Source organism: Rhincodon typus, chromosome 7 (genome assembly GCF_021869965.1).
Source record: "Rhincodon typus isolate 14 chromosome 7, sRhiTyp1.1, whole genome shotgun sequence".
NCBI lineage: Eukaryota > Metazoa > Chordata > Chondrichthyes > Orectolobiformes > Rhincodontidae > Rhincodon > Rhincodon typus.
In genome coordinates this window covers 61,785,312-61,812,938 of record NC_063338.1, presented here as the reverse complement: position 1 = coordinate 61,812,938, position 27,627 = coordinate 61,785,312, and the positions used below count along the sequence as shown (strand labels likewise).

Below are 27,627 nucleotides of genomic sequence, written 5' to 3'. Positions count from 1 at the left end.
ATGGTGGCACTTGGAGCTCTAACTCAGATTCCATGGCACAGGTCTCATGAACCCCATCTTTTAAAAACCCAACACTATACTGTCCTGTCAGTCTACTCTCGATCCTCAGTAAAGAAATGTAAGGGGTTGTTAACAGTACTATAAGAGTGTACTTGCAAAGGAATAACCTGCTCACTAATGCTCACTTTGGGTTGCTCACGTCCACTCAGTTCTTGATCTCATTACAGTATTGGCCCAAACATTGACAAAAGAGCAGAACTTCAGAGGTGATTGGAGACTGACTGCTTTTGACAAAAAGGCAGCATTTGATAGTGTATGGCATCCAGGAGCAGTAGGATTGATGCATTTTTCAATCGTTAATAATTTACAGTTGATTAAGCATATCAGGACTAAATTACATTTCCTTTAATTGTGATTAGGTATAAACAGTTTTTTGAAATAAGAATGCCACGTGGCCCCAGGTCAAAAATAATGTCATTGGTTTTATAGCGCATGCAAATATAAACTTTAGCTGATACATGTGAGAATGCTATTATTCGAGACACTGCTATGTTTAAAATGGTTTAGTTTTACAATTTGAAGTAGGCATCTGGTCTATGATTAAACATGTGCTCATGTATATATGTATATTACTTTGGATTAGTTTCTGTAGTGAATTTTATCATCTTGAAGTTGATGTGATATTTTTAGACATACCAATCAGGATATTTGGGATGGTACTTAACAGTTTGTGAGTGAAGCTACAATAAATGGCCTAATTTTGTCCAAAAATGAATGGATTGGGGAGAAACTGATAGTTTTGTGTTTCTAATCTTCCAGGAAGAACTAGCCAATTTGAATTCTAAGATGAGAGTTTTGTTCAAACACGTTTTCATATCTATTCAGAGCACAGTCCTTTAAAAAGAGTTAAAAGCTACCCTCGTATTTACATAAGAACATAGAAATAGGAGCAGGACTAGGTCATTCACCTCCTCAAGCTTGCCCTTCCATTTTATGAGATTATGACCAATCTCTCCCTGGCCTCAATTTTTCTTCTGTGCCAACTCCTTGTTGTCATCAACCCATCAAAATTTCAAAAATCTATCTGTATCCTCTTTAAATACTTTCAGTGATCTAATCTCCACAACTTTCTGGGGTAGAGAATCCCAAAGAATTTGCAGATAATACAAAAACTGGTGGGGTGGTAAATAGTGAGCAGGAAAGCCTTAGATTACAGGAGGATATATGAACAATTTTATGAAGTCTCAAGGGGCATGGATAGGGTGAGTAGCCAATGTCTTTTTCCTGGGGTGGGGGGAGTCCAAAACTACAAGGCATAGGCTTAAAGTGAGAGGGGAAAGATTTAAAAATGACCTGAGGGGTAACTTTTTCATGCAGAGGGTAGTGCGTGTATTGTACGAGCCACCAGAGGATGTGGTGGAGGCTGGTACAATTACAACATTTAAAAGGCAACTGGATGGGTACATGAATAGGTAGGGTTTCGAGGGATATGGGCTAAATGCTAGCTAGGTCAGATTGGGATGACTGGTCAGTGTGGATCAGTTGGACCAAAGACTCTATGACTCCATAACCTGCCTAGCCATTCTTGATTAGCCAACTCCTTCATTCCAGGAATCGGCCTAGTAAATTTCTTCTGGACTGCCTCCAAAGCCAGTACATTGTTTGTTAAAAATGGGGACCAAAACTGTACAGAGTACTCCAGGTGAGGCCTCACATAGATCCCCATGTGCCGCACTTCTTTGGAGACTCTTTTCATTTCAATAATAGTCTGCCTTTGATTCTTCTTACCAAAGTGCATGACGTCACACTTTCCTGCCAAATTTTTGCCCAATCACTCAACCTATCTATGTCTCCTTGCAGATACCTTATACCCTCATCATAACATGCCCTCCAACCTACTTATAAATCATCAGCAAAGTAGGATACATTACACTTATATCATCCCCTCCCTCAAGTCACTAATATTGATAATAAATAACTGGGGCCCTAGGACTGATCCTTGTGACACTCAACTAGTTATATCTTTTGAACTTGATAAAGACCCATTAATTTTGACTGTGTCTTGTGTGTGTTAACGAATCCTCAATCCATGCTAATGCTAATGCATTACTCACCCCCCACCACCCCAACAACATTGTGAGCTCTTACTTTATGCAATAAATTTTTATGTAGGACCTTATCAAATGTCTTCTGGAAGTCCAAAAACACTGCAATTATCAGATCCCTTTCTCAAGTCTGCTTGTTATATCCTCAAAGAACAGTAGCAAACTTATCAAACATGATTTCCCTTTCACAAAACTGTATTGACTTTGAGATAACAAGGTGTAGAGCTGGATGAACACAGCAGGTCAAGCAGCATCAGAGGAGCAGGAAAGCTGACATTTCAGGCCTAGACCCTTCTTCAGAAATGGGGGAGGAGAAGGGGGAGGTAGATAGAGGAGAAGATAGGTGGAGAGGAGACAGACAGGTCAAAGAGGCGGGGATGGAGCCAGTAAAGGTGAGTGTAGGTGGGGAGTTAGGGAGGGGATAGGTCAATCCAGGGAGGACTGACAAGTCAAGGGGGCGGGATGAGGTTAGTAAGTGGGAGGTGGGGGCGGGGTTGGGGGGGGTTGGGGGGGAAGGGGGGGGGACTAGATAGTAGAGGGAGGCGGGGACAAGCTAGGCTTGTAGGGGGAGGGGAGATTTTGAAGCTTGTCCCCAGCTTGTCCCCGCCTCCCTAACCTGTCCTTCCTCCCACCTATCCCCTCCTCCCTCTACTATCTAGTCTCCTTAAATTCACGAACAAAAACAGAAGTTGCTGGAAAAACTCAGCAGACCTGGCAGCATCTGTGAATCAGACCCTACTGAAGGTTACCGGATCCGATACGTTAACTCTGATTTTTTCTTCACAGATGCTGCCAGACTTGCTGAGCTTTTCCAGCAACTTCTGTTTTTGTTCCTGATTTACAGCATCCGCAGTACTTTCGGTTCTCCTTGAATTTATGCCTGCAGATATAGTTATTCTGCCTTGTGAACACTGCTACCATTATGTGTATTGTTTAGCCTTTGGCAATAGTGCAGGGAATTGAGTCAAAGTGTATGCAGGCGTAATTTTAGCATCCAATAAATGTTTCAGAGGAGGACTTAGCGATTTCTGCCTCAGCCAAAACGAAGTCAGTTAAATCTGTTCATATTGATTTTATTTCGGGCTTTGTCTTGGAATCCTGCAATAAAGATTGGGGCAGGCAAATGAAATTGTGTTATTAGTAATTCCACGGGATAATTTCCAGAACAGTCAGAGGGACTCTATCCGAAATAAAAGCGTTCCAGTAAAACCAACGATCAATTTTCCGTCCTCGGATAAGCATGTCTCCCTTCAGGAAAGTTGCAAACAGGAGGATTCCGTCAGGTGGCCGCCTTGAACATTGACACCTCCCCATACCTTGTTCACTCCCTCTCCCCAACGCAATAATTGTGTTCTGGTGACGTATAAAGAACAGGTTAGTGACAGGCTCAGCTGTCAAATCTATCTGAGCCGTTCTCATTTTCTTCCAATACTCATTATTTGTGTGGCTAAGTACAACGCTAACGACTGAGTGGGCTACAGATGTAGCCTACGTTTTAAAATTTGTATCTCAATTCGTTATATAGTCAACATTTTTATTCACCTATCAGATTTCTAGCATCCATACCATAATTCCATTTTTCTACAAATATTAATTAGCTAAAAATTAAACGGGCTGAACATTGCCCGTCAACAAATTTCCATCTTTTGTATCGGACTGTCCACCGTTTTGGGTTCAATTATCTTTCTGAAGTCAGTGAAAGGTGAGGTTGGCTAAAGTAAAATTAACCAGAATCTGCAGCCCATTCCTCTGTGAAGCTAATTCCAACTCCAATACATCCGCCTCAGTTCAGTGAGTGAGCAAACTGACCTTGATTCTATGCAGAATATTGACCTGTCTCCTTGGATTTAGGAGGTGCATCTTTGCCTCTCTGATGTGGCTGAAAGATGAATCTCTACTGTCTTTTCCATCGCGTTCAATAATGCCCACAATTTCGAGTATTCTTTTTCAGAAAATCGGAACGTGTTAAGGGAACCCTGGTGTGCAGAGTTCAGCCAAAATGGCAGTTGCATTTCCGGACGGTAGGTCGACTCTAATTGTGAGCTGGAAGCAAAACTTTGCTGTGGAAGAGCTCCAAGGGTTTCTTTACGTTCATTTCAAAGATTTGGCGCACAGCTTTCAAGCCGACTGTGAGCTCAAGAAACTCGACTCCCAGCAAATTCTGGTTATCTTGACAAGAACAACGAGAGAAGGTAAATGCTAAAGTTTGTACGGTCAAAATGCATTTTGACAATGTATTCTGAATCTTTTAGAAACTCCAGCGCCATGAACTAGTAGCTACATTATTTAATAGCTTAACGTATTTCTTGAAAAGAAGATTTCAGTCACCCCTCTTTTTTTGCTGTTTTGTAGTTAATATGTTCAGATGGGTCATAACAGGGAAAAGGTATTTTATTTTTCTAGTGAACGTTATGCTGTCCACTTTTTGTCAAACAACAATTATTTTGCAATTATTTGGAAAACAGCAATAATAACACTTTTTTCTCTGCCCAGTGTTAAACAGTATTGCTGAAAATAAACACATCTCATATAAAAATGAAGAGATTGAACTTGACATCAAAATCCCAATTGACGATGTTTTTATTGGAGATCAAGAAAAGTTAGATGAGGAGAAAAAAACGGTAATGTTTATTGTAAAATATTGTTTTAATTTTGAAACTTAGATAAGTGACGTTTTGTGATCTGACCCAGAAATTTAAGCACTTATTGGCCATTATCGCTTAACCTTTTCCCATACTTTCAACTAGAACGCCCTCCTGTCCTCTATTGCCAAAGCTGTTTCTAAGAAACTTAAAGCAATCAGAATAATTAAAAAACAAACTATTTTTCCAAACAACTCATTCAGAGATGTTATTACATACTTCTGGAGCAGATGGGACTTGAACCTAGGCTGCCTGGCCAGGGGTAGGGACACTATCAATGTGCCACAAAATGGCTCCATAAGGCCTCATTATGTATGTCACCCTTGTCTTACCATAGGGCTGCCTCTCATTAGGGAAAAAGAGAGACAACCAGTGGTGATTTAACCAGAGGGCCTCACACCTCAGGTGAGAGGAAAGGTTGAGAATGAGGGTCCTTCATGGTAACCTTAACTGGTGTGGGGATTGAACCCTAGCTGTTGGCATAACACTGCTTCTCAAATCAACCATTCAGTCAACTGGGCTAAAACAACTCGGACCTGTCTAAGTAAAGGAATGGTAATGGTGACATGAATGGGACTAAATCATGACAATATCTGGATCTGACAAGCTACATCCTCGGGTTTTAAAAAGGTGCTGCAGAGATAATGGGCACATTTGCTTTGATCTTCCAGAATTCCTTAGATTCAAGAGCAGTTCCAAAAGATTGGAGACAAGCAAACACAACTGCTATTTAAGAAAGGAGAAAGAAAAAACTGGTTAGCTATAGGCTAGTTAAGCTAACAATAGTAGCAGGCAGAATGCTTGAATCTGTAATTAAAGTCAATGGGTTGGATTCTACAGGGCACCATGGTCCCTGTCCTATCCAACTATAAGGTCAAGGTGAAGACTGTCCACCACCCTGATGGCTGTCCCATAATAAATATTCCATTGGGAGCAATGTTGATTATTCTAAGATGAGATTTTTATCTGTTCCTCGAGAGCAAGTCCTGCCTTAGAGCCACTGCTGAGATCACAGGCAGCCCCATTGTGTTCAAGAGTGTAAGGAGGTTCAGTACCAAGGGGTGCTGGTGAGGGTTGAAGGCACGGTGGAAGGTTAAGGAGAGGAATGACTGTGGAACTGTGTCACAAAGGGGGTTCATTCCACTTGTCTGACACCAGTTCATGCAACTAAGCTGATATGTCATGGTCCTCCACCTGCTGAAGACAAAACACCGATGATGATGGGATGAAACCCTTTAGTAGTGTTAATTGACTACTTAATAGACACATTAGGTTCGAGGGCAGGCTAGTTGCTGGATGCCTACCCAGTCCTTTTTAAAATTTTGGATAGACTAGGTGTTCACTGTGTAAGCAGTGGGAAGGCACCTTGCTGGGTAATATGAGCTCACCCTTATCTTCAACCCTACTGTCAGGGAAACATAAAATACAGCCCATTACAACAGGGTAGTTAGGAAAATGAAAACATAGGGAAGAGGAGCAATAATGCTACTTGGCCCCTTCTGTCTGCTCCATCATTTTATCAGATCATGGATGGTCTTTTATCTCATTGCCATCATTCCACACTGTTCCCATATTCTATGATGTTTTCAATATCTAGAAATCTATGATCTCTTGAATGCACTCAATGATGACATCCACAACCCCTTGGACAGGGAATACCACAGGTTCACACTTTGAGTGAAGAAATTCCTCCTATCTCAATCCTGAAAGGCCTACCTCTTATTCTGAGACTGCATGTGCCTTATCAAGCTCTGTAAGAATTTTATTTGTTAGATCACCTCTCATTCTTCCAAACTCTAAGAGTACAGAGCACATTTCAGTTTAGATTGTTATAATATTTGGATTAGGTAGTTAACTCAATTTTATGGAAACTTTTGAGTATTTTTGATGATCTAACCAGTAAGATGGATAAGATAACTAATCAATATAATGTATTTCCAAAAAGCATCAGGCTCTACAGGACAGATTATTATACAAAATTAGGAAAAATGGGATTGATGATTGATTAATGGACATAAAACAGCATAGAAATAAACAGACTTTGACACTTATGCATGCTGTATTTAGTAGATTGAGTACATGAACATCATCTATTTACAATTGATATTAATTACTTAGATGAAGAAATTGAATATAATATATCTATGTTTGCTGACAGTACATAGGTAAGTTGGAGAGTAAGATCTGAGGAAGCACAGAGGTTCCACAGAGAAACAAACCCCAGTTGGCTGAATGAGTAATTCAAATAAGAATTCAAGGTAGAAATGTCTGAAATTATCCATTTAGGTAGGGAAACAAAAGGTGGAATATTGTTGAATGCTGAGATACCAAGCAGTGTCTATATTCAGAGGGATTTAGATGTTCTTGTAAATAAATTACATTAAGTTAATGTTTAGGTACATCAAAAAAATAAGAAGTTAAGTGTTATTTTAGCTTTTGTAATGGAGAAATTGGAGTAGAGGAGTAACAAAGCCTTGCTAAATTATGCAGTGCAATGATGAGATCATATCTGGAATGCTGCGTACAGTTTTGATCTCCTTACACGGAATGAGAGGATTTTCCAATAGGAGAGATTGAGGAATCTGTTTAAATTTTAATGGGTTTTAAAAGAAAGACAAGTGATCTAATTGAAACATTGAAAAATTCTTCAGTGATTTGACTTGTTGGATGCAAAGTGATTTCCAGAAAATGAATCTAGAACAAGAATTCTCAGAATAAGAATCACAGAAAGCATACAGTGTGGAAACAAGTCTTTCAGCCCAACAAGTCCATAGCAACTCTCTGAAGAACATCCCACCCAGATTCAACCCCATACACTATCTCTGTAACCCTGCATTTCCAATGGCTAATCCACCTAGCCTGCACATCCCTGGCCACTATGGGCAATTTTGCATGGCCAATCCACCTAACCTGCACATCTTTGGACTGTGGAGAAAACCAGAGCATACCCATGCAGACACAGAGAATGTGTAAACTCCACACCGACAGTCGCCCAAGGCTGGAATTGAACCCAGGTCCCTGCTGCTATTAGGCAGCAATGCTAATCATTGAGCCATTGTGCTGCCCCATAAGGGGTTGACAATTTAGTATTGGGATGAGAAATTTCTTTCCTTAAAGGATTGTGAATCTTTGGCATTTTCTACCCAAGAACCGTTCATGTTATGCAGTTGAGTTTATTCAAGACAGAGATTAACTAAGCTAACAGGATGTGAAGAGAGCTAAAAGGTGTGGAATTGTGCAAGGTGGAGTTGAATTAGAAGATTTCGTATGACTTTGTGGAAGGCTTTTCAAAGGATTTAATGTGTTCCAGAATCAGAATTGGGACTTGACTTTAGAAGTATGCCACTACTTTTATTGAGGCACAATTAAATCTGTTTCACTTTCATGTGACAAATGGTGGTACCAGAGCTGTTTGAAACACTGTCATAATCCAACAGAGCTCTTTTAGCAGTTCTTTTATGTTCCTAGCTATGATGCATGAAAGCTTTGGTCTTTAAACATAATCCTTCTAGATTTAACCTATCCTGAAACATTAGGTATAATTTGGAACACTGACACTGAAGCTATAGGCAATAAGATCTGCAAAAGATGAATTTGCTGAAGGGAAGATGCTTGAAAGGAAGGAAGCACATTGCAATTAATGTGTGTGTGTGTGTGTGTGTGTGTGTGAGAGAGACTGAGAAGACAGTGCAGTGAATTATCTTCCATCAAAGAAGATGTGCGGAAAATATAGGTGCTGAGGTCAACTACCATCTCACTCTGTCACAGTTACAAATGGTTGCTGCTTCTCTACCTAACTGCACAGAAATAGCTGTGGAGATGGACTGTCAGTTGCATCACAGTGGCTTTCCCTTGCATTCACTTTTTGGTATCACCACTTCGAGGAAACATGATAAAGGTTTCATAGTTCCTGGAAATGTTGGTAATTACTGTGAGCTGCTCCATGGATGGAGAGAACCTTGTAATGACCTACTGTCTTTCATTTCTGCCCTAACAGATGCACAGTTTTAAAATCTCTAGTGGGCCATTTTATTAGAGCTTGATGGCTATCTTTGCTATTCTGGCCTAGTAACAGCCTCATTGTGGCCCTGACAATTATGGGCTTCCTCTTGACACATACTGATCCCCATCTCCAGAAATTGTGCAGAGATGGGGTGAGTGGAAGTCAAAGAAGGATGAACTCCTTAATCTCTCAGAAAGTAACTACTTATTTATCAATTGCTAAACTTGTGGAGTGTATAATGTTGGTACTTATCCTAAGTATCTTTCTGTTGCAATTATTTTACTTTAAAAGTAGATTTATTATTCAAGAATGTTCTCAATCTTATTTTCATTAATAGGCTTTTGAGAGTGATGATAAGCATGATATTGGTAAGTGTTTCCCAGTTTCAGGACATGGAGTTTAAAAATGGTGTTTTTTAATTCTCAAAGTAGTTCTTGCAATTTAAAAACGTTCGGTTAAAATTGACCAGACTTGTGCATAGCATGAAAAACAAAATGTTTGATTCCAGAATTGGGAACAGTGATAAGGTTAAAAAGAAATATATTAGTAAGCAATATGAATGAAAAGTCTTTCCTAATTCCATGATTTTGTTATTCTGATTACGTTAACAGAAATCTACTTTTTGTGGTCTCTACAGTTATTTTAGACGGAGGCCTGTGAATAAAATGATTTAAAATAAGGGAAGTTCCCTTTGCGTTTTTGTTCAGAATTATATTGGCAGATTGTTCAGTCTCTTCAGGAACCAGTAGAAGATCAGTTGCGGGATTTTCCAGTTTATTCCACTTCATTGAAACCAAGATTACATTTTTTTTTTATTTGTATGGCTTTATTTATTATTAGCACACAGAACATAGAACAGTACAGCACAGGAACAGACCTTTCAGCCTACCATGTCTGTGTCGACCATGATGCCATTGTAAACTAAACCCATCTGCCTGCCCATGGTCTGCATCCCATTGATCCCTATTTGTTCGTGTGTCTGCCTCTTAAATGTTGCTATCATACCTGCTTCCAACACCTTCCCTGGCAGTGCATTCCAGGCACCTACTATCCTCTGTTTTTTTTAAAAAATAAAACTTGCCTTGAACATCTCCTTTTAAACTTTTCCCCTCTTACCTTAAACCTATGACCCCTAGTATTTGATATTTCCACCCTGGCAAACAGTCTCTGACCATCCACCTGCTCTAATCCTCCCATAATTTTTATATACTTTAACTAGGTTGTCCCTCAAATTCCGCTCTAGTGAAAACAGTCCAAATTTGTCTAACATCTCATTATAATTACTACACTTCAATCCAGGCAACATCTTGGTAAATTCCTTTTGCATCCTCTCCAAAGCATCCACAACCTTTCTATAATGTGGTCCATAACTGCACACAATACCCCAATTGTGGTCTAAGTAAAATTTTATACAGATGCAACATGACTTGCCAACTTTTATACTCAATGCCCTGACTGATGAAGGCAAACATTCTGTATCCAGAAGCCTTTTAACTGTTGTAATTGTACCAGCCTCCACCACTTCCTCATGGCAGCTCATTCCATACACACACTAGCCTCTGCATGAAAAACCTGCCCCTTAGGTTTCATTTAAATCTTTCCCCTCCCACCTTAAACCTATGCCCTTTACATAAGAACATAAGAACTAGGAGCAGGAGTCGGCCGTCTGGCCCTTTGAGCCTGCTCCGCCATTCAATAAGATCATGGCTGATCTTTTCGTGGACTCAGATCCACTTACCCGCGTTCTCACCGTAACCCTTAATTCCTTTATTGTTCAAAAAAAACTACCTTTTTTTTAAAAACATTTACTGAAGTAGCGTCAACTACTTCACTGGGCAAGGAATTCCATAGATTAACAACCCTCTGGGTGAAGAAATTCCTTCTCAGTTCAGTCCTAAATCTGCTCCCTCTAATCTTGAGGCTATGCCCTCTTGTCCTAGCTTCACCTGCCAGTGGAAACATCCTCTCTACTTCTATCTTATCTATTCCCTTCGTAATTTTATATGTTTCTATAAGATTCCCCCCTCAATCTTCTGAATTCCAATGAATATAATCCCAATCTACTTAGTCTCTCCTCATAAGCCAACCCCCTCAACTCCGGAATCAACCTAGTGAACCTCCTTTGCACCCCGTCCAGTGCCAATACATCCTTTCTCAAGTAAGGAGACCAAAACTGCACACAGTACTCCAGGTGTGGCCTCACCAGCACCTTGTACAGCTGCAACATAACTTCTCTGCTTTTAATTTCAATCCCTTTAGCAATGAAGGACAAAATTCCATTTGCCTTCCTAATTACTCATTGTACCTGCAGACCTACCTTCTGTGATTCATAGTTTTGGACTCGCCCACCCTGGGGAAAAGACTTTGTCTACTCACCCTAACCATGCCCCTCATGATTTTATGAATATCTATAAGGTACCCCCTCAGCTTCTGACACTCCAGGCCTCTCCCTATAGCTCAAACCCTCCAACCCTGGCAACATCCTCTTAAATCTTTTTTGAACCCTTTTTAGTTTCACAACATCTTTCCAATAGCAGGGGGACCAGAATTGCATGTAGTATTCCAAAAATGGCCTAACCAATGTCCTACACAACCACAACATGACCTCCCAACTCCTATGCTCAATGCACTGACCAATAAAGGCAAGCATACCAAACACTGTTTTCACTATCCTGTCTACCTGCGACTCCACGTTCAAGGAACTATGAATCTGCACTCCAAGGTCTTTTAGGGACTTAGACTCTTAGTGATCGTAATGGCTTGTATCCTAATATTTTTCATGACACCCAACACCACCTCCTTCTTAATATTGACATTCCCTAGAGTATCAACACACCCCTCCCCATCTTACCAACATCGGTATCCTTTTCTTGCTGAATACGAAATAAAGACCTCAACCACTTCCTCTGGCTCCTTGTATAAAATCCCTCCTTGTCCTTGAGTGGACCTAGCTACCCTCTTGTTCCTAATGTACATTAAAAAAGCCTTCTCTTTAAGATTTTCATTAATCCTACTTTGCCTAAGTAGTTTCTTGGCCCATTTTAGCCCTCCTAATTCTTTGATTTTTTAAAAAAAAATTCTGCAATGCTTGATAAAACTGACGCCTATTATTATTGCTATTTTTAATATGCCTTTGTGTGATGTGACCAAAAAGAACAAGCCACATTTGAGCAAGAAATGGAAACTTTCCAGGAACCCAAACCTGAAGAAATAGAAACTCAGAAGTTCCAGCAGGAAGAGGAAGGTAGAGTTATCATTTTTTTAATAATCTCTCATCAGTATACAAACATTGTATTGTCTGACCACATTAATAGAAGAGTACATTCCTTGAAAAATAATTTTTTAAAAATGTTTTACAATAGCCTGTTGTACATTAGATATTTTTAGCTCCGCTCTAAGGCCACCATCCAACCTTCCCTCATTGATCCTATGCTGGTCCTCTAGCATCCTGTAGTTTCTTGTTCATATCTCCCATTGGTTCTTAAGCTGATTTCTTACACGAGGGACAATTCCTCCTGTTTTTGCAATCCTTTCCCAACCAAATTTCTGACCTTCATTGCTGATATTGTAAATTCCTTCTTTTGTTCAAGTGTCATCCTTTTCCATGTAAAAACCTCACTGCTGTTTCCTTCTTCATTTCCAGTTACCATCCATCTGTAACCTCTTTTGTTATCATATAATATTCTTGAATATATTTTTATCTCAGTGTTTTGGAAACATTGAAACTTAAGAGCAGACATAGGCCATACCATTTGCCTTCTTTGTTGATTTCTCTCAAAGTCCCTTTTAAAATCCTTTATGCTGCATTTGCAGTATTCTGTTTAGTTCATAACATCAATACTATCCTGATCCTGATCCTGACCCTGACCCTGATCCATCTCTGAAAAGAACTCCACTGTGACTACAATCAGAAAGACCTATTGCTTCTTGACCTCTTTACACCTTGACATGACTAACCATTCTCCACCATCAACATTATGATTGTCCAACTATGTTGGATAATCTTTGGATGAATCACAACCAGTGGAACTGCAATAATTCCTCTCTTTCCAGCATTATCACCTCCAAAGTTCTTCCAGATCTCATCTGCTTGCCATCCGGTTCTTGGTGCTCTTTAGCAACATGATCTAAAGATTAACTTCCACATGCATGTACCTGAAATCCATTTGCATCTCACTATCATCTTCATCAAAGACTTCTGTACTGTGTCAGTCTGCACAGCTAGCACCTATTGATGTGTCGAAAATTGTTTTCAACTGACAACTTCTGTTTGTGACTCCTTAACAGCTTGTCAGTAATTCCATACCAGTTTCTGTCTCACCCACTTAATCAGAACTAGACTATGTAAAATCTTGAATTAGCATTTGACTATAACAAATCCTATTTATTAACAATATTGCTAATTTGTATCTCTGCAATGTGGTCTTTATTTACTGCTGTCTCATTCCAGTCGCTGCAAACTCTTTTTTTTATACTTGCTTTGCTCATCTACTTGTACTGTTTAATGTTCTCTTTAATACCTGTTCAGCCACCTTCAGTGATCTAGATGCAAATATATCCAGATCTCTCTCCTCCTGCACCACCCTAAGTGTTACATCCCTATTTTGTTGTCTGTCTATGTTCTTTCTATAAAATTGCATCACCTCCCACTTCTCCTCATTGGACATCATCTGTCACCTACCTGCTCCCTCCATGAACTTGTCTATATCCTTTTGAAATTCTACATTGTCCTCCAAGCTTCTAAGTTTAGTGTCACCTACAAACACTGAAATTGTTCTCTCTTGAGCAAGATCTCGATCATTAATATATATTAGGAAAAACAAGGATTTCAAACTAATCCCTGGGAACTCCATTACAAACCTTCCTTCAGCTCAGAAATATCTATTGACTACTACTCTCTGTTTTCTATCGCTCAGCTAATTTTGTATCTGTGTTGCTACTATCCCTTTTATTCCATGATCAAAACCTTTTCTCAAGTTAATTTTGTGGTACTGCATTGAATGTCTTTTGGAAGTTCATGTACGCTATATTAACAACAGGACCCTCATCTACACTTTCTGTTACCGCTTCGAATAAACTCCAGTGAGTTAGTCATTTTTCCGTGTAAGAGTCCATGCTAGCTCTTCCTAATCAATCCACCTTTTTCCATGTGACTACTAATTTTGAATAATGTTTTTAGGAGCTTCTCCAACACTGAAGTTAAACTGTTGTCTGTCTGTAATTGCTGGTATTATCCTTTCAAACCTTCTTGAATAAGAGTGTGCTGTCTGCAATTCTCCCAGTTTTCTGGCACCTCTCCTGAGTCTAGGGAAGACAGAAAGATTATGACCAGTACTCTGCAATTTCCCCATTTCACTTCCTTCCATATCCTTGGGTGCAGTATCTTATCAACTTAAACTATCAACAGCCTATGCAACACTTACTCCTCATTAATTTTGAATCTTGCTATTTAAAGTTCTATTGAGTCTTTTCCCCATGAAGTACAATTGCCATTGGAGTAATGACAAACTTCAGTGGTGGTTTATCTATAGTAACACAAACTGAATGATTGTGCTTTTCTTGCAATGTTTCTTGAACCTCTCTCCTGAAGGTGTTGAGTCCTTGCACTCCAGCCCTAGTTTGCCACTGACAACCAAAACAATGAGCTATCAATCAGCTATTGACAGAGGCACGGGGGATAATAGTCTGTTTCTGTCACTGACGTAGGCACTTTACAACATGAGAAACTGATAAACACTAAATGGAAAGAGCACTACTTCCCTTGCAGTGTTTGGGGTGCTATGGTCATCACGGATCCTCAACACTGGCTTGCTGGCAGTACCAAACTCCACATGGACCAGCAATAGATCCTGGAACTTTGTCAGTCCACATCATTTATTGATTTACTGAATATTCTTGTATCAAGGAAATGAAATTTTGTTTCTATTGACATATACAAATTCAGAAAATGGACAAAAGTGATTATAAAGAAAATGCTTCTGGCATTTTTGAAAAAAGAAGAGAAGACGGTTACGATTTTGGTTTTGTTCTTCCCTTGCTGTAAAATGTGACGATGAAATTGATAATGGATTTTCAATCTGATTGCCCCATAGCAAGTCTCGGAGCATTATGTAAAATGTGGAAAAGGAAACCACCTACTGAATTGCCACCAATGCACCACTTGCCCCCACCCCAACTTAGCTGATGCATTAGTACTTTTTTTTTTAAGTTGATTCATGGGATGGGTATTGTTGGCTGGCCAGCATTTATTGCCTGTCCTTGGTTGCCCTTGAGAAGGTGGTGGTGAGCTGCCTTCTTGAAGTGCTGGACACCTTGTGCTGTAGGTAGACCTTCAATGCCCTTAGATAGGGAATTCCATGATTTTCTCCCAGCAACAGTGAAAGAAGTCAGGATTGTGAGTGGCTTGGAGGGGATCTGCCAAGCGGTGATGTTCCCATGTACTTGCTGCCTTTGTCTTTTTAGATGGAAGTGATAATGGGTTTGGAAGATGCTGTTTGAGAAGCTTAGGTAAACGTCAGCAGTGCATCTTGTGGATAGTAGCAGCAGTGTGTACTAAGTATCAGTGGTGAAGGGACTGGATTTTATTGGATATGGTGCCATTCAAGTGGGCTGCTTTGACGTGGATGGTGTCAAGCTTCATGAGTGTTGTTGGAGCTGCATCCATCCAGGCAAGTGGGGAGTATTCCATCACACTCCTGACTTGTTCTTTGTAGATGGTGGACAGACTATGTAAAGTCAGGAGATGAGTTACTCGCTGCAGGATTCCTAGATCATATAGCCACAGTATTTATCTGCTAGGCCATTTCACTTTCTGGTCAATGATAACCCCCAGGATGTTGATAGTGGGGATTCAGTGATGGAAATGCTATTGAAAGTCAAGGGGTGATGACCTGTAACTGGAGATGGTCATTGCCTGGCATTTATGTGGTCCAAGTGTTACTTACCACTTTTCAGCCCAAGCCTGGATATTGGACTGAATTCATAGGATTAGACATTAGAAACAAAACATTCTGTTTTGTCCAAGCACAAAATCTTGTTTGGTTTAAAAGTACTGTAGTAATTCATTTGTAGCACTCGACTCAGCTCTGGTCTCTTCACGTGGTAGATTATATAATTTCTTTCGAACATGTTCAGAGGAGGATCACATTAAAGATTCCCAGGTTAAATAATTTAGTTTTCAGAATAAGCTTAAGGAGGTGACTCAATATGCTTTTGAGAAGTGTAAATTATGAATTACAAAGTTATTAAATGAGGTGAATACTGAAATTAGCTTTTGTTTTATACGGTTATGTTCATCATTTGCACAAGTGAAGAAATATGGTCGATGCTAAAATGTTCTTCTTCTCCCAATTATTAACAGATATGTGGAACAGTTTGCCAGCTTGTTTGCTGGTCCACTATGTACTTTCAATAGAGAACTGGCTGGTGCTTAACTATGATAGAAACTAAAGCATACATGACATAAGAACAAATGAATATGAACCATTGATGTTTGGCTTTCTAGATGAATATCGATCACATTTTCCAGATTTATTTCCCCCAATTGACCTTAGTTTTAAGGTTTGATTTGTTTTTGTTTGAAACATTTCTCCACGTGGCATTTTGGGAATAAGAATCTCCTGATATGAAGCATATGGTGCCATATCTAGGTGACTAGCCCGTATGGACCAGCTAATCTATTTCTAATTTATTAATGGGAAGGAAAGATTCAATTCCATTTTGATGTAGAAGCAAAAGATAGCTGATGTTAAAACTGAAGAATTCTTGCATCACGTGACTGTCCAAAGACTGTTTATAATTTTTCTGTCCCAAGTAGATGGAAAACAGATGATAACTGAGAGTGAAGAATTGAGCCATCAGGACATCTGTATTGAGATTCCAATTGAGAACTATGTTGGCCACTTCCTTCAGGATAAGAAAAAGTTGCTCCGTAAAATCATTTATGGGAAGTTTAATTGTATTGCAACGCTCTGTAAAAATGAAAATAAAGTATCAGTTCATATGGCAGAATCTTCTGCTGAAGATGTACCGACCGTTGAAGAGACATACTCTCCAATAAGCTCTTTTCCTACTGGAGTCAGATACCTGAAGACTCTACCAGGAGGGCTTCGTATTTATGTATGCTTAGATGATCTGACAAAACATGAGGTAGATGTTGTAGTGAACAGTGCCAATGAATATTTAAAACATGAGCATGGACTTGCTCGTGCTTTGGCAAGATCAGCCGGACAAACGTTTGAAATTGAGTGTGACAATATTGTACAACAACATGGGGCAGTGCCAGTTGGTTCTGCAGTCCGCACTGGGGCTGGAAAGCTCCCATGTAAAAAAGTCATCCATGCAGTGACACCTATCTGGAGTAAATATCCAAGTTCAGAAAATGATCGATTACTTTCTTATGCTGTCAGAAATAGCCTTGTGTTGGCAAATGAATTACAAATGACTTCAATTGCCATACCTGCACTGGGTTCTGGAAATGGTTTCCCATTACACAGGTGTGTGGAATTGATAGTAAGTACGGTTAAAGCTTTTCACGGAATATGGAATCCCAAAAATTCTTTAAAAGAGATCCATTTAGTAAACTTCAGTGAACCAACAACTACAGCAGTGGAAAATGCGTGTAAGAATATTCTTGGTGAAACAGAGCAAAAACGTTTGCTATGTATGGATTTTGTGCCAAATAGGATACGTGATGTATTTGAGTTTCAGAATCTTCACATAGAAATCAAGAAAGAAAGAATTGAAGAACAAAATGTATGTACAACTTAATTTCCTTTATTTAACATCTCGTCTTTTAGCTATGTTAAGACCAAAGAAGACCATAGGTTTATTTGGACAGGGAAAAATAATCTAATTATGTTTTTATTGTATGAAATGTTAAGATTTTAATCATCATGTTTAAGGACTTTTGCTCATTGGCCAAAATATGGGTATGAATTAATATCAAGGTGATGAAGTAAAATTTAGCTAAGGGATTAAATCTAAACAACAAAGCTTATTGCTGGGAATTTGGAATAAATCCACATGAAGCAGTTTAGAAAATAACAGCCCTTGAACATCAGATTATCTTGAGGCAGTAAAGTTCATTCTGCCAATTCAGCCAAGCATTGAAATTGCTTTATTCAATTGTCCCAGTGAGGCAAGCAGCCAGGACAGTGCATTTGATTGACATGTAAATCATTGACAGCTCACCAGAGTCTAGACATGGAGGTTTGCCCAGGAATCAGATATCAGGATTTGGGTTTTGTGGAAATCTGGCGAAGACAGATGCCATAGGAGAGAATTTTCTTCCCAAAGGTTAGTGCTGTAATTTCAGGGAATTGCTAGTCAGTAAAGTAAATTTAGTTCATTAGCAGGAACTGTATTGTAGAAAATTCTAATCCACTCATTGAGATTGTTGTGACACATGTCTGGGGTAGGTGGGACTTGAACCCAGATCTTTTGCCCCAGAGATAAAGTCACTACCACTGTACTTCAAGAGTTCTCTAAGAGTGGTATTGCATACGTTGTGTTCTTTGTTTTCTCTAAGCACTATCTCAATTATCCAGCATTGCTGAGCCATGTCTTAAGCTGTGATTTTACGCTGCAACAGGATGTGGAGACAGGCCCAAGTTAGTCCTGGGATTGAATCCTACGCTAGATGTCCAGCAACTGACCCAACCAATGCCCCCATATTTTGTGTTAATATAGATTATAAATTGATGTATTGCCAGTGGCAAAGGGACTTAAGACTTCTGATTTTAGCAGGATCTTCAGGTCTTAAATAGATTTCTGTCTTTTGAGCTGTCAGCAATGGTTCTAGGCAGTTAAAAAGACCAATGGGTGAAGTGTGCATGCTTCACCCACCAGTAGCTTAAATAAATCTACCCTTGAAACCGATCCCAATATCCATGTAAAGGAGGCAAGTACCCAATCTGGCTTGGTGAAAGTCCTCTAGAAAATGGTGGTGTTGGAATGGGAATGATAATTTTCAAATTATTTTTTAAAATTCCTTACATGGTTTTCAGGGAATATACTAATTGAATGCAATCTGTTTATAGTTGCAGAACTGCTGGATTTAATGCTAGCATTGCCCTGTCCTAATCACTTCTGCTTTCCATCTTATTTATGACAAATAATAAATGTATTTTAGTTGCACTGTTAGGATTAGAATTTCATTTCTAAAGTAGCTTCTATAGATAATAATGATGCAATGGCCTGGAAATTCAGTCACATGGCACCCATTTGTCAAGTGTTAACTAACCTATTCAAGTCTCAATGAAAGGCAGGAATCACATGTGCAAATTCTACACTGAATTGTATCACTTGCCAAATTCAGAGAAGTGGATACACCAGTATTAGGAGCAAATATTAGAACTCCTTTAAGAAAGGCAGAGCCTTGTAGAGGTATGAGATATGTGGTAGAATTGGACAATAAATCTGGCAAGGCCCATCTTGATATCGAGATCATCTTGCTTCATTCTTTAGCTTTTTACAATTTACATGGCAGGGTTCTCACCAGACTGCTGAGAGTTGCCAGTTTATGATGGTTAACACTTGTTAAGACCCTTGTTGATGACCCAATTTGCTTCTTTAATATCCTGTTTCCAATCTTACCAAACTCACTCAACAACCTAGCCATCGGATAAACCTGACCTGGTGAGTTCAGCTTGCCACATCTAAGGAATGACCTTGATTTTGCTAATGATTAAACAGTAGCCCAGGGCATGATCCATGGGCAAGAGCTGCAAGTATCCTTGCACTACAGACATTGGCATCTGAGAATGAATCCTTACCATTATCCTAGCACCTCTCTGAAGCACTGGCAGTGTGCTGTGAAAGCCTAGACCTGCCTAGCAGGGCACACTGTCAAACAGCAGTACATGGCTGCATTGGGTATATTACTGCATCACTTCGACCAGGCTACCTATCTCGCTTCTGTCTTAGCGCATGTTCACCCAGTACCTACTGGTGTGCCGACAACATTCATGCTTTGCCAGTTATTACTGTCATACGACCAGGAAGCTCTCCATGTTGATTAGTAGTCCTCAGTTAAGGACATATACGTCTTGTTGTATGGCAGTGTGTCATGTCAGTTCCATATGGCAGCGGTGTTTGCACCAAACACACAGCTTCTGCAGCAAGCCACATCCTAAAGATTTCAAGGATTAGTTCTCAGTGAAGTCAGTGGGAACACTCATCACTCGGCAGGTTCTGGCATGGTTAGTCTAGGGCAACCTTCCATACCAGTCCAGAATTTTGGCCATGATTGGGCTTCCAGTCATAGAATCCCTACAGTGCGGATTCAGGCCATTTGGCCCATTGAGTCTGCACTGACCCTACAAACAGCATCCTACCCAGACCTAGCCATATTTCCCATGGCCAACCCATCCAGCCTGCACATCCCTGGACACCATGGGGCAATTTAGCATGGCCAGTTCAGCTCACCTGCACATCCTTGGACTGTGGAAGGGACCCGGAGGAAACCCATGCAGACATGTGGGGAACATGTGAACTCCGCACGGATAGTCACTGGGACCCTGGCGCTGAGACAGCAGTGCTAATCAGTGAGCTATGTGCCACCTATCAGGTGGCTTTGAACAGAGTGCCAATGCCTCTGCACTCCAGGGAGTGGGTCACAGTCAGATCTTTGTTTCCGTAGAGTTCAGATCAGAGTGGAGGATTCACCCCCTGGTTAATGTGAGTGTTGCAGTAGAACGCTAAGTGGTACTTACTCAGTTGGCAGGGCATGGCTGTCTTTGCATTCCCACAGATGTGGTCTAGGTCTTTTCCTGTGGAGGCAAGGATTCCATCCTCATAGGAGGTGAGGACAAGGATAGCAGGCATCACCATCCCCAATCCCACCCCTTGCCACCTGTATGATGCCACTGTACCTGTTATTGGAATGTCTTCTGTAATGACAAAAAGGGTATGAATGAGTAAGATGCAAATTGGTAGCATAGCTGTTTTGGCTGATACATGTGGAGCAAAGGTGTTAAGATGTTCAGAGGGGAGTGAGGAGGCAGCATGGAGAGCATGCAGGGTTAGTGGTGTAGAGAGGTTGGGATGTGGGTAACGACAGTAAATAAGGGGAGGTGTTGCATGCAACAGTAATGGTGGCTGAGCATGGGAGGTGGTATGGTGCCAGGGATAGAGTGAATGTGAGGTCTTCGATAGCAGAGTGTGGCATTCACCCTGGCTGAATGAAGAAGGTGATTGGCCACCTTTCTACACTGCAGCCCAGTCCTCTGTATCCTGTAGGCAGCACCAATCCATGTGGCAATCTTCTACCAGGCTGGCATTGTCTGGCACTATTCCCTCCTTAGTTGTTCCACCGGGAAGAAGAATCCTCCAGATTAGCACCCCCACCACCACCCCCCGCCCCACCCCCTGCAGACTCCTATCAGAGAAATGTAATGCCAGCTTCCCCTTCTCAGCCATCTTCCTCAGGCTCCTAAACTGAGCAGGGCAGCTGCCAGATGTCAGGCTGCTAGGTACACAGTGGCTTTTAAGCATGCCAGGGATACAAGGGATGCTTGTCTCTGGGCAGATGTTGCTGAGTGGTGAGTTCTTCTGGGAATAGTGTTTAGTAAGATGGTGCAGAAAGCAGATGTGATACAAGCTGCAAGGGTCGGAATGGCAATGAATGTGGCAAATTTGGTAAGGTAAAGCAAGAAAACTCACTTGTCCTTCCTCCAACAAATGATGAGACTCACGCTATGTCAATAAAACAAACTTCAGCCCAAAACTTTGCATTTATCTCATGCCTTTCATGACTTTGTGATCCCTCAAAACACTTTAGTCAATTAATCGATTCTAGATCGTGATTGTCACATAGGAATGTAAAGGGAAGAATATTTTATGTCAATTGATGTCCAGCAAAGGTCTGTGGTGCAACAATTGTTGGAGAGTGATATTAAGTGGGATTGGGTGTGATGGGAAGGGAAGTCTTCTGCTTAATTAAGCAGTGATGGAACTGTGAACTGAGTAAGAGAATATTCATACCTTAACAACGCTGGCAAGATAGAGAATTTATTCCAGCTGTGTAGCCACCTTAAATACTTATCTTCTGACACTCTCATACTTTTTTCCTACTGATGGTGGACTTGATGGCTCATGTACTTACTGCCCTGGAGGGAAGACATTATCAATCTGCCATCCACTGCCAGTGCCATGTCCTTCAAAGCATTGTTCTGCAACTTAGTGCTGTCACAGAATGTGCTTCACCTATATGTCTCCTTCTAAATGTTTTTTTTTCTGAACTCTGCAGCTAGGGAGTCATTGGCATGTGGCACGTGGAATTGAGGCCACAATCAGATCAACCATGAGATTATTGAATGACAGAGCAGTTGGACAGGGCTAATTGATCTACTCCTGTTCCTAATTTGTATGTTCTTATGTAGAATGCTCCTCCTTTAAAAAGGTTCAGGCTGCCTTTAGGTATATCTTCTATCCCACAAGCATGCATTAATGAGTAACATGGCAAATTTACAGTTGTAATCAGGTAAAAATGAATTTTGTGCATCACTTAAATAAATTTCAGTTGGGTGGGGGAGTGGGTGAATTTGGGGGGTGAGTTAACTCCTTGAGGCTGAATCAATTTGCAGTTGGATTTCTAGGCTATCATTCTTAATTACGGTTGAATTTTTGTGTTTTTATAATGTCATATTATAATGTTAATACTCATAAATATCTACTCAAGTTTAATCTGAATTGGATGAAAAACCCAAAGATTTAAAAGAAGTTATTTTTTGTCTTAAAACAGACTGACGTGATTGTGAGTGCAATATCTAGGGATCTAAATTTGAATTTGGGTAAGATTTCTAAAGCAATTTCAGAATTAGCTGGTCCAGAACTTCAAAAAGAACTTCATAGAATTAAAAAGACAGAACTACTAGCTTTTGGAGATATATTAAAAACATCAGGATATCGTTTGAGCTGTGAATATGTATACCACGTAGCATATGCTCCTGGTTCATACTTTGATTCGGAAAAGGTAAGCATAATTTTAAATACTTTAATACAATTTATGAAGGGGAGTACTGCTGAACAAAGGGACGTTGGAGTGCAGGTTCATAGTTCCTTGGAAGTGGAGTCGCAGGTAGATAGGATAGTGAAGAAAACATTTGGAATGCTTACTTTTATTGATCAGTGTATTGAATAGCGATGTTGGGAGGTCATGTTGAGGCTGTACAGGACATTGGTTTGGCCACTTTTGGAGTACTTAATGCAATTCTGGTTTCCCTCCTATAGGAAGAATGTTGTGAAACTTGAAAGGATTCAGAAAAGATTTACGAGGATGTTGCCAGGATTAGAGGGTTCGAGCTATAGGGAGAGGCTGAATAGGCTGGGCAATTTTCCCTGGTGTGTTGGAGGGTGAGGGGTGACCTTATAGACGTTTACAAAATAATGAGGCATGGATGGGGTAAATATGCGAGGTGTTTTCCCCAGGGTGGGGGAGTCCAAAACTAGAGGGCATAGGTTTAAGGTGAGAGGGGAAAGATATAAAAGGGACCTAAGGAGCAACATTTTCACCGAGAGGGTGGTGCATGTATGGAATGAGCTGCCAGAGGAAGTGGTAGAGGCTGGTACAATTACAACATTTAAAAAGCATCTGAATGGGCATATGAATAGGAAGGGTTTAGAGGGATATGGGCCAAATACTGGCAAATAGGACTGGATTTATACAGGATATCTGGTTGGCATGGTAAAGTTGCACTGAAGGGGCTGTTTCTGTGCTGTATATCTTTATGATTCTAAGTTATTTGCTGAATCCTATTTGGGATATTGTTCTTTATTTTCTCTAATAGCTGTTAAAGAAGGTTATTACAAATTGTATTGAGCTTACAAAAGAAGATAAGACTCGTTCAATTTCAATTCCTGTGACCAGTGATGTAACACAAACACTCAGTTCAAAGAAGATGGCAAAAATTCTTCTTGAAGAAATACTCAATCATGTGGAAGGCAGTGATGACTTCAAAATTAACACTATTTACATTGTGCTTCATCCAGCAGAAACAGATGTTTATGAGGTAATGGAGTAACAAGTCATTCTGAGAATATAAGTTTAAAATTAATTTTGAAAGTTAATTAACTCTTCTCTTACATTGCTAACTGTCATGTAATTGTTTATAAAATACAATAAGAAATGCATAATCTATTAAGTAGCCAACCTGCAACAGAGGTTCTCTTGTTCAAAAATTATACACCCATTTGGGAGAATTGGTATACATTGTGCTTGTTTATGGCAGGCAGAGGCGTTGGCATGGTGGTGTAGTTATTGGGCTAGCTGGACCATGTATGTCACAACCTTTTCAAGGGCAGCTAGGGATGGGCACAGATACCCACGTCCTATGACTGAATACAAAAGAAGAATGCACTCTTTATTGTCCCACCAGCACAGGGGTCACAACATAAGTTGATGTGCTGTGTGGTTGCTAAAACAGCTAATTGTATGATTCAGAATAGAAAGAGGCATTGACTAAGTTTTGTTAGTAACAAGAATTATCAATTTATTCATCAAAAAAATCCATGATGACAAACTGGGTATCATGAACTGTACATGTTATGCTAGTATAAATATTTGCCTCTGGAAATAAGCCAACAAGCATGTATGCACCAGCTAAAGAAAAAAGAACAATGATCCTGCCGAGATAATTTTGGAAGAAACATGTTTTCGCCAACAATTGTTGAAAGCAAAAAAGATATGGTCTAGAATGTTCAAATGCCATTCTGGCACATGTGGACAGGTTATTAAATACACACATAGTCTCCAAAAATCCTAGAGACAGCTATGTAATTCAGGAAATATTGAGACAAACGCCTTCACATTTCTTCTGATAGTAGTTGGATCAGTATACCACACTGGAGATACAACCAGGGATTTTTTTTTTCATAAACCGGAGAGCTAGAAAGCTTCTTCAGCAGACTGACTCCACTGCTTTGAAAACACTGTTCACATGGAAATCAGATCTCCAACAGCCATAAAACCCAGACTGATGAGGTGGAGGTTCTGCAAACTCAAAGCAGGAGCAGTGTTGCTAGATACAGCAGCCTCAAGATTATAGTACAGACACTCAGAGCCCAGAGAATCCATGGTAGGTTGAAGCCATGAAATAACAATAATGTAATATGTCTATGGGTGTTGCACAGTCCATGGATACAGCTGTAGCAGCATGAAATATGCCAGCATTAATATTTATTCAAAATGCTCTATTTGTTCAAGTTCACTATTTCTAAACTCTCAAAATTACAAATGACAAATATTTGACTGTTATATTGCTTTAACATAACAGACCAAGAGCAAAGAAAATTACAACACAGAATCAGGCCTGTCAGCCCTCCATGCCTCCACCGACACACTGGCTGTCACAACTAAATCCCCCTACCCTTCTGGGGACCGTATTCCCATCCTATTCATGTATTTGTCAAAGTGCCCTTTAAAAGGCACTATTGTATCTGCTTCCACTACCTCCCTCAGCAGTGAGTTCCAGGCACCCATCACCATCCGTGTAAAAAAACATGCCTCGTACATCAGCTTTAAACCTTGCCCCTTGTACCTTAAACCTATGGCCCATAGTTATTGACCCTTCCACCTTGGGAAAAGGCTTCTGATTGTCCACTCTGTCCACACCCTTCATAATCTTGTCGACCTCTATCAGGTCGCCCCTCAACCTCCATCGTTCCAGTGAGAACAACCCAAGTTTCTCCAACGTCTCCTCATAACTAATGCCCTCCATACCAGGCAACATCCTGGTAAATCTTTTCTGTACCCTCTCCAAAGCCACCATGTCCTTCTGGTAGTGTGGCAACCAGAATTGAACACGATACTCCAAATGCGGCCGAACTAAGGTTGCAGCTTTAAAGAACATTACCTGCCAATTTTTAAACTCGATGCCCCAGCCGATGAAGGCAAGCATGCCATATGCCTTGTTGACTACCTTTTCCACCTGTGTTGCCACTTTCAGTGACCTGTGTACCTGTACACCCAGATCCCTCTGCCTCTCAGTACTCTTAAGGGTTCTGCCATTTGCTGTATATTTTCCATCTGGATTAGACCTTCCAAAATACATTACCTAACATTTTTCTGGATTAAACTCCATCTGCCATCTCTCTGCCCAAGTCACCAACCAATCTATATCCAGATGTATCCTTTGATGGTCCTCATCGCTATCCACAATTCCACCAACCTTTGTGTCAACAGCAAACTTACTAATCAGACCAGTTACATTTTCCTCCACATCATTCATATATATTACAAATAGCAAAGTTCCCAACACTGATCCCTGAGGAACTCCACTAGTCACAGACCTCCATTCAGAAATGCACCCTTTCACTGCTACCCTCTGACTTCTATGACCAAGCCAGTTTTTTAACCATCTTGCAAGCTCACCTTTGACCCCATGCAACTTTACCTTCTGTATCAGCCGGCCAGCTTCTGAGTGTACCTTACAATCTTTCTCGAGTTAAATGATCACCTATAGAAAAGATATGAGATTAAACCCTAATCGTTGTAATTTACAGGTAACTTTTAAAGTAAAGCCTTGAAGAATATGCTTATGAGAGTTTATAGATTTAATATAATTCAATTGTCAAATGGTACAAATTTTAAAGCATTTTCAAAATTCTATCATGGCATGTGATGTCATTGACTAGCCAATGTAATTGACTATCCCTAATTGCCCTTGAGAGGCTGGCAGTCTGCTGCCTTTTCTAACTACCGCAGACCTGTAAAGGTACAGCCATATTGGGAAGGGAGTTCTGTTGATTTTAGCCCAGTGATGGTGAAGAATTGCTGATGTTGTTCCAAGCCAGCCATTCTTCAGTGTGTTACTATTCCAGTTAATGTTTCTGCTTTACACTGCTGTGAATTTATTATTTTCTGAATTTAAAAATGTTCACTTTTTAGCTTTAACATGTTATAGTCTTGGATCAGTTAAAGTACATGATTTTAACCATTGTCAGTTCTGTTCTTATTGTGTATTGTAAATCTAATTGCAGATAAAATTGTCATTGTAGAACCATTGTGTGCTAACAAAACAGTTGTGATAGTGACAATATATCTGTATGTTTGCAACTAGGCATTTTTGCAGGAATTGAATAGACTAAAACATTTATCTCGACAAAGCCATAGGCTCGCATCAATAATTGGTAAGTTAGCAAAATAAGAAAAGCTACAGATTATAGGACTTAATCAGTGTTTTTACGACAGAAATTCCGCATGTTTAAAGTATCCATTAACATTAATTATTTTCCAAAACTTTAGAAAGTAACTCTGCAGTCTTTGCCCAGTTTACGTTGCGAGCAATTTGCATGAGGTTGCAGCATTCACAGACACTGATGAAGATCTATTCAGATTAGCAGAAGTGAAAGAGCTTTGCTGTTCTGTATCGAACAGCTGTGAACACTTGTGGATTTCAGAAATCTGTGTACTGCCCTCGAGAAGCAGCAAAAGTGCGAGCGATGCAGTTTATTTCACTTTCACATTCTTTTTGATGGTGAAGCAACTGAGCAGATGGGTGTTCTTTTGACAGAACCTTGATCAAAAAATGACCAAAGATTGCTATCAATATTGTTGTATGCCTGTTTCTGTAGAACCTTCCTTCTTTCCTAAATGAACCTTCTTTTGGACAACATTCACGGCAGAATTTTCCTATTGTTTGGCAGTATTTTATTGAGTGGGATTGATGGTGATCAGTCCACCATGGCCCATGTTCGCTTTTCTCACCACAGTCTTCCATTCTTCATCTCCGTTAAGTCTGCAACTGGCTTCTTTAGTGTTGTTAGCATCATTTTTATCCTCCAGCCCGACAACATGTCAAGTGCTGCAAGCCAGGAACTGGCCTTCACACTCTGCTGCTCCACACTTGTCACTGACGATATAGTCCAGAAAGGGGAT

The 27,627-nt window shown here is 40.1% G+C and overlaps 1 protein-coding gene across 1 annotated transcript in view; it reads left to right on the top strand.

The window, feature by feature from the left end:
* Positions 1 to 3,536: 3,536 nt before the first annotated feature.
* Positions 3,537 to 27,627, top strand: part of parp9 (poly(ADP-ribose) polymerase family member 9) — a 37,171-nt gene continuing 13,080 nt past the window's right edge. The window contains exons 1-10 of the mRNA XM_048599228.1: positions 3,537 to 3,807; positions 4,057 to 4,126; positions 4,208 to 4,297; positions 4,599 to 4,726; positions 9,088 to 9,118; positions 11,905 to 11,994; positions 16,564 to 17,504; positions 22,495 to 22,725; positions 23,540 to 23,761; positions 26,810 to 26,879. Coding sequence (XP_048455185.1) covers positions 4,105 to 4,126; positions 4,208 to 4,297; positions 4,599 to 4,726; positions 9,088 to 9,118; positions 11,905 to 11,994; positions 16,564 to 17,504; positions 22,495 to 22,725; positions 23,540 to 23,761; positions 26,810 to 26,879 — 1,825 coding nt within the window. The 5' untranslated portion in view covers positions 3,537 to 3,807; positions 4,057 to 4,104. The remainder of the gene's footprint in view (positions 3,808 to 4,056; positions 4,127 to 4,207; positions 4,298 to 4,598; positions 4,727 to 9,087; positions 9,119 to 11,904; positions 11,995 to 16,563; positions 17,505 to 22,494; positions 22,726 to 23,539; positions 23,762 to 26,809; positions 26,880 to 27,627) is intronic.